Source organism: Mus musculus, chromosome 11 (assembly GCF_000001635.26).
Source record: "Mus musculus strain C57BL/6J chromosome 11, GRCm38.p6 C57BL/6J".
Taxonomy (NCBI): domain Eukaryota; kingdom Metazoa; phylum Chordata; class Mammalia; order Rodentia; family Muridae; genus Mus; species Mus musculus.
Genome location: NC_000077.6, coordinates 72,126,094 through 72,136,823, shown reverse-complemented (window position 1 = coordinate 72,136,823; position 10,730 = coordinate 72,126,094). Strand labels below are relative to the sequence as shown.

General features: G+C 54.6%; 1 protein-coding gene across 9 annotated transcripts in view; it reads left to right on the top strand.

Moving 5' to 3' along the window:
- Positions 1–934: 934 nt before the first annotated feature.
- Positions 935–10,730, top strand: part of Pitpnm3 (PITPNM family member 3) — an 88,362-nt gene continuing 78,566 nt past the window's right edge. For 4 of the 9 annotated variants that reach the window (XM_006533566.1, XM_017314612.1, XM_006533565.2 and 1 more), the window contains exon 1: positions 940–1,170. In XM_006533566.1, the coding sequence (XP_006533629.1) occupies positions 1,149–1,170 (22 nt within the window). In that variant the 5' untranslated portion in view covers positions 940–1,148. Of the gene's footprint in view, positions 1,171–10,730 lie in introns of all 9 variants that reach the window. The other 5 variants (NM_001081641.1, NM_001024927.2, XM_006533564.1 and 2 more) reach the window with 4 other exon arrangements.

Genomic DNA, 10,730 nt, shown 5'->3' with positions numbered 1-10,730 from the left:
TTCTATGGGGCAGTGGATGGGGCACTTAAGTCCTGGCTGGCCTAGGGGTGGAACTGTCTAGTGCCCAGTGTGGGTGCTTGGCTGCAGACTGTGGGAGAAAAACAGGCTTCAGGGAAGGCCCAACAGTCCTCTAAGGAGCCTAGCCCTCACCCTAACCGTCAGCAGGGAGGAAGTGGCCTCGCCTGGAACTGAGCTAGGGAGCCGACTGCTCTCTCCAGGACCCTACCTTCTAGGCCCCATCTAAAACGACTGACCATCTCCTGTGGATCCCCTGACTGCAGTGGGCAGAAACCACAATTTAAATGTCTCAGGAGGCCCGCTAATTAGAATGTCAGCACTTCTGTGAGAAAGTGTTAGGGGGACACACTGCTTTCTGCCAGGCTCCCCACAAACTCTGCTTAGCGTTTACTGGCAGGTGGGGTTTGCAGGTTTAACGGATCCTTTAGTGCTAAAGGACAAAAGCTTTCCTCTCTTGAGACTAGAGCAGATGCAGGCATCCAGCATCCCTGGAGTTGGGAGCTGATGGAGAAGTCCCCTCTCATCTCTGCGAGACTTCGTTCTAGGTTTCTCAGTCTCCTGGGTCCTGGTCTTCCTTGCTCTCCCTGTCCTCACAGACTCTAGCCAGCTCCGATTTCCTTGAATTTCTCTCTCTCCCAAGGGTGTTTCTGCCCTAGGAGCGCCTCTTTCTGGTGCCTTGTCTCAGGGTCACTGCGCCCCAGGCTCGCAGTCCATGTCTTCATCCCTGCCTGGCCCGCAGCGTCTCCGAGCTGTAATCCGGAGTCTGTCTACGTCTGTCTTTCAGCGAGGGTCGGGGTCTCAGTGGCCGCAATCAGTGGGCTGCGCCTCCCGCGCGCTGCGGTGGCCGCGCGGCTCCGGGCGGGGGTGCGGGCCCGCGGGGGCGGTGTCGGGCGCCTTCCGTCGTCAGTCCCTCCCCGGCGGCGCGGAGGGGGGGCGGCGCGGTCGCCGCTCGGCTCCTTTAAGGGAGCGGGAGGGAGCGGCGAGGCGGCGGCGGTTGCGGTGGAGGCGGCCGAGCGAGCGGGGCGGGGGCGCGGGGCGCGGCGCCCGGAGAGTCCGCTCCGGCCGAAGGCGCCGGGGCCCGGCCGGGAGCGAGCAGCGCCGGCAGCACAGCGGAGCCCGCCGCCCGGGACATGGCCAAGGCGGGCAGCGCAGGTGAGCGCGGCGCGGGGCGCTCGGCGGGTGGCGGGAGGGATCGCTCGGCCCAGGTGAGCCCCCCAACCAGGTGGGCGGAGGCACAGTGACCGCGGCGACCCGCCCGGACCCCGGGGCGTGCATAAGGGGCTCCGCGCGCCCTGCGTCCTTCCCGCGCCCCCAGTCACCTCGTGGGACACCGCATCCCGCTTGCCCCGCTGCACTGGGTCAGGTCCACGGCTCCTCAGTCCAGTCGGCAGTTCGGAGCTGTCGCTGCCCTCCGGGAGACCGGGGGAGTAGACCCCGGCACCGGAACCCAAAGGGGATGTCCCGCGGTCGCTGATCCATCCCACGCCCCAACAAACCAGGACGCGCCCCCTTGTCCTGTCACTCTCTATCTTGGATGCGACAGTCCCCCGCCCCTGCCACCAGCTGGGTTAAGAGACCCAGATTACTGGTCCCGTCGCTGGAGGGGTACACTATGGCTGGGGAGCCTCCCCGCCTCCCACCTGACCCAGAGGCAGAGCCTCAGGTGCCGGGCTAGGCAGGCGGGGCCTCTGTTGGGGTCCCATGGGCTCGGCTCTCCTGCAAGCTCAGAGCTGTAGCCCAAGGATCCCAGGGAGTAGGTGTTAGTCGTCCCTTCATTCATCCAGTCAGGCGTTCATTCACCAGCATCTGCTCTGATGTCAGGCCCTGTGAGTTGGTTAGGACCTGGAGGGGACCAGGTTTAGCCCCGGACTCCCCACTCTGTGCCCTGGACCCCTACAGTGCCCTAAAAGGCCAAGTTGAGGAAAGCCAGTGTTCATAGGGCTGGCCACAAATGGATGAGGCTGGTCTCAACAGTCCTGAGCTTGGGAGCTCTGGCGTGTGAGAATCTGCCATGAACTCACTCCCAGCCTGTGACGTTGGCAGGTGCCATGCCATCCCCGTGGGGCCTGGTGTGAACCCCACTTCTCCACCCATAGGCATGGCAAAGATGGAATGAACATGACCACCTGCCCGCACTCTAGATGTGAGTGCCATTGAACTGCCTGCGACCCTGGGACAGGTCCCAATCCTTGGCATGGACTGGCCTTGTGACTCAGGTGTGGCAGAGGAATCCTGTGAGGGAGAGGCTGTTTGTGTGAGACAGCATAAGCAAATGCATCTAAACACCCCCTTTCCCACTTCCCTCCCCTCCCCTCCCGAGGGAGGCACAGTGAGATGACACCAGGAGGCTGGAAAAGGCTCTCTGCTCCCTTCTTTCTCCTGCCTTGGTCCCTCCCCACCCCTGCTCTTCATAAAGGAAGAGCATGCGTCTCTGCTACCCATTCTACATGTGCTCATGTGTGAGCACAGGTCTGGACGTCCGGATCCAGGTCTCTTGCCAGGGCACCACAGTAGCAAGAGTAGTTAGAGAAATCTCTTCTTGACCTGTGTACCAGGTAACATACTTAAGCCCTTTACTGCCCCATGATTCTGAGAAGTAGGAAGGTACTCCCCTTTTAAAGCCCTTGGAAGCAAATAGCTCCCTGAAGATGGCTGGGAGGGTCTAGGTGAGCCTGGATGCAAGACCAAGGTTTTTTTTGGTTTTGTTTTGTTTTGCTTTTGTTTTTTTGGATGCTAAGGAATCTTTCTACTCCCCTCCTCATTCTGGGAGAAGGGCAGCCCCAGGTCCTATGAATTGGATTGTGGGTCTTTTGGTCCCTAGCTGAGATCCATGGGGAGAGTGCCCTGCAGAAGGTGAAGAAATGGCCAGGCCTCCCAAGACTGCTGCCTGGGGCTGCTCTACAACTTTTCCATTTCACAGTCTCAGTCCTTTCCCTCAGAGCAAGCCAGACTTCCCTCCTCTGTGACCACCTGCCTGGTGCCTCTCTGTCTCTTACTCAGCTGCCACCCCAAGGAGCTCTGCAGATGACCTCTGGCAAGATCTGACCACGCTTCTCAACTCTCCTGGGCAACGTGGCAGCCTGCAAATATCCCTTCTTTTCTTTAGCTACCTTAAACCCAGTGACTTAAGGATGCAGAGTATGGAGGAATGCCTGGCCTCTCTCATCAAGCACATTTACCTTGAATTATATAGCTTATATATAATTCAAGGCCAAGTTCTTCTATTCATAGCTGAGGAAACTGAGGCCCAAGAGAGAAAGATGGCAATTCAGTACCATACACAGACTAAAAGGCAGAAGGATCAGCCCTCCACCCTGAGAGGTGAGAGGAGACTAAAGGGAGGTTGTAGGAAATCTTGCCTGCGAGTGAGGGGGTCTGCTTCCTGATTTGTGTGGGATTTCCTCTGAAAACCGGCCAGTGGTCCGGCTACTTAAGGAGGAGATGGGCTTTGGGTCCTGGCGCTGTTGTAACCGATGCCAGGCTGTATACTCTACAGTTCCACCATCACGTCGTGGTGGTGAATGGTGGTGCTGGAGCGGCACGATGAACATCCTGAGCAGCCAGCCAAGGCTACAGCAGCTGTGCCAGGAAGGCAGTTCAAGGACTTTCATGTAGCTCGGAGAATCCAGGCACAAGAGAAAATGTAATCAGATCCCAGACAGGATGAGATTCATTTGCAGAGAGTGGATCCAACTTGATTATTACCAGCCTTCAAGCTTTGGGGCAATCTCAGCCACACAGAAATCAAAAGAGTTGACTGTCCCAATACTTGGAAAGGAAGAACGCTCCTTGGTCTTGTTCTGTGGACAAGAGAAGACAGGATGAAAACCAGAGGAGGGAGGAAGGAGAACAGAACTGGAACTCTATAAAGGAAATGATAATTCTCTGCATAGAGCCACCCATGGCCAGAGGAAGCAGCAGGTTGGAGCAGCGAAGGCTGGGTTCTCTAGCTGGATCTTCAAGGCTAGCAGAGTTTAGACAGAATGGTGGCAAGAGCCAGGCTGCCTGGTTCTGCAGAAGCTTAAGCAAAGGCTGGGGATATGGATAAAGGGGAGACAAGGGGCTGTGACAGAAAAATCCAGCTGGGCTGGGGTGCCAGGTTCCTAGAGGCTTGGTGCAGAGGTCAGAAGGAACTCCAGAGAGAGCACCGGGGCCAGAGGAGAGGTGGTAAGGTTTGTGTGTTTGGATAAATCCCTCTGGCACAATGTGAGGGCTCTGGAGGCTGGAGGGCTGCCAGCATGGGAACTGCCTCTGTTGGGAAGGGCTTGCTCTGCCTCTGCCAGCAGCCCTGCCCCTCCCTTCCTGTGAACCTTGCAATGGCCCTTCTCTCTGTCCCCCAGCGGGACAGCAGGGTGGGTTTGTCCCCAGCCAAGTGTAAGTGGGAGACCTGGATCCTTAGTTGGGCCAGGCAGAAACGCAGCAGACAACCAATAGAGTTTGTAGAGCTCTAGGAGAAGGGCAGGAATGTTTGGAGAGCCCAGAAATCATGCCACAGGGCTGGGCAGGAATTCCAGGCTGGAGGAACCAGTTTATGCCATTTCCAGGTGTTGGCCTCTGCTCTCCAGAGGAGGAACTGGCTGAGGGGGACAGAAAGCCTAGTCACCAACAACAGTTAAAAACAACAACAACAGCAACAAAAACCCCCCCAAAACAAAAAACAAACGATCTGATGTGTGGGGGCTGGGCAGGGGACTCATTTGCAGATCCTCAGGTTTAAAGCCTTGATTACCAAGGGGGCCTAGGTGTGTGCTCAAGGTCACAGGAAATGGTAACAGCAGGCATGAGTGCTCTAGGAGACAGCCCTGCTTCCTCTGGCAGGGACCAGGGATCTGTGACCCAGGAAAGAAAACAACCAGAAGTTAGGGGAAGGGACCAGGGCTGGGATTCTCTGCACTTTGGAAAGATGCCAGAAGAATTGAGGCACATGGAGAAACTCCCAGGCCTAGGGTACCTGACCCTGAATATCTTGGGAAGGCCATCACCTCTGCAAGGGGACAGCAGTCCCCCTTTGCAATGTCAGACTCCAGGACTTCCTCAAACTCTGCCTCCAGGAAGCCCTCCAGGACTTGCTGAGGTCAGGCAACACAGCGGCTGACACACAGGCTGCAGTTCAAGACCCTTCCCAACCTCTTGGTCGTGGCCCTGCTTTTCGCATATGACCATGGGCCTGGAGCGCCTCACTCTCATTGGAGCCTTGGTCTGCAGAAAGGAGGCCAGGACTAGGAGTTTGCAACTGGCATTGCTTTATGGAAGCCCTCAGGATTATTTCCCTGACAGCACCTCTTTGCAGGGGTGGGGGTGGGGTTAGGAGGGGTACGGATGGAGGGATGGATGGATACACATACAACCACAGTGTTGTTCCTATTTCATAGATGGGAACACTCAACTCCAGAAAGGTTGAGTGTCTGGTTCTAGATTCACTGGTGGTTGGAGGCAGACTGGAACTAGCAAGTAGGACTCCTCCATTTGTGGCTAACTTGGCCTAGGTTGACCTTGAACTGCCCCCTCTGAGACTTAGCTTTTGCTTCTGTAAGAAGGAATGGGGAAGGAAAGTGTGGGTTCAGGAGGGACTGGAAGTTCTACGCAGCTCTAGCTGAGCTTTTTTTTTCCTCTACCCACCCTTTCCCTGGGGTCTGTCTATCTTTGCTGCTCTGGAAAAGGGCCTCGCCTCTCACCTCACGTGGATGGGGTTTGGGAGAGTTGAGGAATAAGGAACCCTGGGGGAATCAAGGACTTTCACAGCCTAAGTCTTCTAGGGGGGGTCTCAGACTAGCTTGTCACTAGGGCCTCATGGAAGGGTGTGGCCAGCTGCCCTGTGCCCCTAGGGAGAGATTAGGGGTGGGGTGGGGGCTGGTAGGAGAGAATGCATAGCAAATAAGTTTGGAAATCAAATGAGATCTGAGCTCCCCACCCACTCCCTCAAATCTCTCTACTCGCTCTCTTTTAAAATTCTTGTTTTCTAAAGAGAAAGAAATGCTAAATTGCACCCCCTTTCCCAAGGAATGGGAGCCTTAGTGAGTCACTCCGGAGGTAAATGCCACCTCCAAGGTCCCACGTGTGCCTGTGGAGGCCTGCACAGCTGTGTGGTCACAGCCCCCAACTAGGGTACACATGTGGGTAGGGTGACAGGGACTTTCTGCTTGTCTTGGCTCTGGGGTGGGGTGGGGGGAAGGGAGCTGGGTCCCTGCAGGGGAACCTAGTCAGTTGGCCTGCTTCCTGCAGTATAACCCAGATGGGACCAGGCTTTGAGCCAGTGTGGCAATCAGGATTCAGTTTGAGGCTGGTGAGGTGTGTTTGGTGGCATGGTGGGGCTGGAGTGGGTTGCAGTATGGGTGCATTCGAGGCTCCAGGGGATGAGAGATCAGCCCATGTAGCTGGCTGTGGGAGGCTGCTGAGGGGGCTCTCCTGGTATCAAGCTGGCCTCAGCGAGGTCGCGTGTCAGGGTGGGCGGGGCCAGTGAGGAGGTGTGCCACCTCCCTGTGACCCATTATTCTGGAGGGAGGAGAAGTAGTCCGTCTGTTGGCTGGGGATGCCAAACAAGGGTTGAAAGCAAAAATAGAAACTCACTGGGCCCATCTGGGAGGGGCGCTGAGTTCTGGTGGCTCGAGAGTCCTCCTCTGAGCCGGCTGTTGCTGACGCTGTGTTTGTTCAGCTCTGGGTATTTACAGAGTACGTCACTGGCCTCCTGCCCTCCTCAGGGATAGACTTAGGTCTGCAGACTTTGTGACCGGGAGCTTAAGGTGGGCTGGCAGCTGGAAGGCTCTGAGCATGCTCTAGGATCTGTCTTCATGCCTGTGTTGGTTACACGTTTGACCTTTCCTGGACTGTTTTTAGATTGGTCCCCAGTGCCATCCTCCTGGATCAGAACTCCCCTTGTCTCTGCTGTGGCTTTCCCTCATGAGCCTGGTCCGAGCTAAACAATTCTGGAGTCACTCCTGGTAGCATAGAGAGCTATTTTTGAGCCTCCCGTTAGTGCCTGGTGTAGGGAATGTGTTTATCTTTGCGGTGTTTTGTTTCTTTCTTGTGTATTATAATCTGGGACAGGGATGGCAGCATTATCCAGCCTGCTGTCAGGGCTTCCCTGTCTCACTGGCAGTTCCTGGCACCGTGATTTGGCACCAGATCGAGGGGCCTGAGGGCAGAGATCACCTTGAGGTTCATTTTTGACAATCTGGGAGTTGCAGGTGGAATGGGGTGCCCATGTGAGGTCACATTGGTCGTTACTGGGGTGTGGCAGAGAACTGGTCTCTCCTGCCATTTGCTTGATGCTGAGGGCAGCCTTTGATGGATGCCCTTACCAAAAGCTCACTGAGGTGGTGGTCTCTGAGGATGTGCAGCATCAGAGTCTCTGGCTCTGCCCCAGCCTCCTTATCCGCTGGCTTGGTGCATAGATGTCAAATTCTTCCTCTCTAGTCCACACAAAGGGGTCCTGGGATGATTAGGGAGGATGCCATCTTCTGTCTCAACACTCTGGGATGTCCCATGTCCTCCCACCTGTGGGACAGTGGCAAGTGCTATGGAGGGTTTCCCGTGGCTTAGAGGAGACAGCTTCTGCCTTCTGGAGCAAGAATCTGGCGGGACATAGGGGGGACATCTGGGCCTTGGGGAAACTGTTCCAAAGAATTCAGAACTGTTGGGAGCCTAATTGGCAGAGCAAATGAAAGTACAATAGATAGCCAAAGCTATTAATCACTCATTATCTCCTAAATAAGGTAATTAAGGGGTATTTAAATGGCATATTTATAAGATACCAGCAGGTCTTCAAAAGCACATCGGTCCCAAAGCAATTGGTTTGGCCAACTAGGCCAGGCACAGAGACCAAAGTTCTGGTCCTCTCATTCCTCCCACCCTCCCCCTTCCTCCTGAACTTTAGGGTTCCCAAGTCCCTCTGCAGGGGGAAGGTGATAGGTCACAGAAACCCCTGCAGTTATGAAATGCAGTACAGCATCCAGAGTGTGCTGCAAAAATATTCTCTAGGCATGTCCAACCCTAACATGGTGGCATGGTATTGTCACTTACAAAGTTAGAGATCTGTGCTTGTGATCTATGCAGTGGAGTTACAAAATAAAAATCTCCTAACACACTTACAATGTAGTGTTAGAGCGTAATCATTGCTCTCAATTGGCCTCTTGTGGTCTGTAGGCCACAGGTTGGATATGCCTACAAATTATTTGATATGGCCCTGGGTCTAGACTGGGTGCCATGGCCTGGGCTGAGTTTCTCCTGTGTCTGCGATTGTCACTTGTCATGTGATTGGATTCAGACTGGGGATGCAGTCATGGTCTAGTTTGAGGCTGGTCTGTGTTAATGACTGAGGTCAAGGTTTTAGACCATGGTTGGTTTAAGGACCTCGGTTGCTGTCAGGATGATTCTGTATCCTGAGGGTTCAGCTCCATTCTTGAGCATGATCCCCATGGACTGGGTCTAGTTGGTTGCCCTGAAAGCCGTCCCCTCCTTGGGTTCTTCAGGATGCTGGCTCCTGTGCCTGGGTACCATAGCTGACAGTCCCTTTGGGGTTCCTGGCAGTCCCCTGAAAGAGATCAGCACATAGCTCATCAGTGGCACATCTAGCATTTTAGGAGATAGTTAGGACTGTTTCTATAGCAACCAACCCCCGACCAGCACTGGCTTCCTTCAATAATGCCTTTTTCTGGAAGCAGCTTCTCCTGGCCTCTCATCCCTCCCTGGGTGGCCGCACAGCCCCTTCAAGGCCATGCATGAGTTGGTTGGCTCTGGGTTGCATGGTCCCCATTCTTGCCCCGACCCACAAAGGGCACCTGAGGCCACACCTTGGTTTGTGCTCTCCAGAGAGCAACCTTCCTCAGGCCCTTCCTGTGCTGTTCCATGTGGAGCCCCAGGGTGCTTGCCATGCAGCAAGAGGCAATGGGCCTGGAGAGGGTTCCTGCTAGGCGGCTGCTTTGGGGGAACCCGTAGTCCAGAGGGCAGGATGACAGAGGTGCAGACATTAGCTGCCATGGGATGCTGGTGAGAAATCAGGCACCAGTCTGGCCTGGGAACAGGGACCCCCCCCCTCCCCCCCATCTAGCAAGAATGAGGTGGAGAATGGAGGCTCCAGAAAAGGCCTGGAGGAAGAGGGAGACACATGGAAGGTTCTGGCTGGGGCCAGATGGTGGGAGGATGGGCTGGGAGCAAATGGAATGAGGGGAGGAAGAGAGAGGAGCAGCTCCCATTCCAGGGGCCCCAGGAGAGTGGCCTGCACTTAAAAGTTTCCACTTAAGAAATAAGCAAAGAAAGGCCCTTTGGATAATCACGGTTTCTTATTCCACTTAACACACTCCTTTACTTATTCATTTTCATCTTATTTATAGTGTGTGTGCCTGTGTGTGTATGTCTGTGTGTCTGCATGTGTATGTGTGTGTGTATCTCTGTCTGTGTGTGTGCGTGTGCATGTATGTGTGTATCTGTGTGTCTGTTCATGTATGTGTGTGTCTATGTGCATGCATGTGTGTGCATGTGTGTGTGTGAATGTGTGTGTGTTTGATGTGTATAGAGATCAAAGGATGATTTGCAGGATACGGTTCTCTCATTCCACTATGTAGGTCCTGGAGCTCAAACAAGAGTCATCAGATGTACACAGTAAACCAAGCCATCTTGACAGCCCCTTAACAAGCCCTGTTATGGCAGCAATGGAGACTGGGTACTGTGCTGTACCTTTCTCAAGTCGGTGAATATTCATTTATTGCCTTTATTACTTGTGATGTAGGTATGGCCATTATCTCTGTTTTACAGAGGCAAAACTGAGGCACAGAGTAATTGGTAAATATCTAACCTGGGAACCAGGCCAATGGAAGTGGGCAGGTTCCCTGGAGGGAGAGGAAAATAGCAGAGAAAGAAGAGGTGGGAGGAAGAGGAGGAGGAAGAGGAGAAGGAAGAGGAAGAGGAGGAGGAGGAGGAAGAGGAAGAAGAGTAGGAGGAAATGGCAGCAGAACCAGTGGTAAGGAGGCAGCTTCCTTGGAGTTAGTCACCTGCCAGTCTGTGAAGCCTCCCCAGGCCATACTCCACATGCTGCCTCTTGACTTTGAGGCCCCAGGGCTGTCGTGAAGATCAGTGATGTGTTTCTAAGTGTGTGTGTGTGTGTGTGTACATGTGTGTGTGTGTGTGTGTGTGTGTGTGTGTGACCATAGCACTGGCTTATAGAGCCCACCCATCTCTGTGTGTATGGTGGTGGGGATGGGTGGGTGTCTAAACCCTGTAACGTCACCTCCCTGCCACCTTCTCTGCTCATTCACTGGTGTCCAGTTATCAGTGCCACCAGGACAGTTTCAGTTGCAGTGGGGCACTAGTCATAGGCAGGCAGGCAGGCAGGCAGGTGTGGGTATAGACAGGCCCAGGGCTGTAACCCAGGCCATGCTCAAAGGCACTTACTTCACCCTGGGATCTTGGAATCATGCATGTTACTCTGATAGCCTCGCAAATGCCCACAGTCCTTCCCTTATTCTGACATACTGAGTTACTGGGGAGTTCTGTGTCCTCTTTGCCTGGAGATGGCTGTCACTGTGGCCATGCCTTTCCCTGGCCCCACTCTGCCTCAACTCACTTCTTCCTTAGAGGTTCAGTTTGGGATTCCTCTCCAAGAAAGAGCACTATGTCTCTTCTTAGGGTGTGGTCCACCCCCGCCCCCCGTGTGACCCTGCCTGCCCAGAGACTACTTATATGGAATCTGGCCCAAGGACCAAGCACCTTGCCCTGTG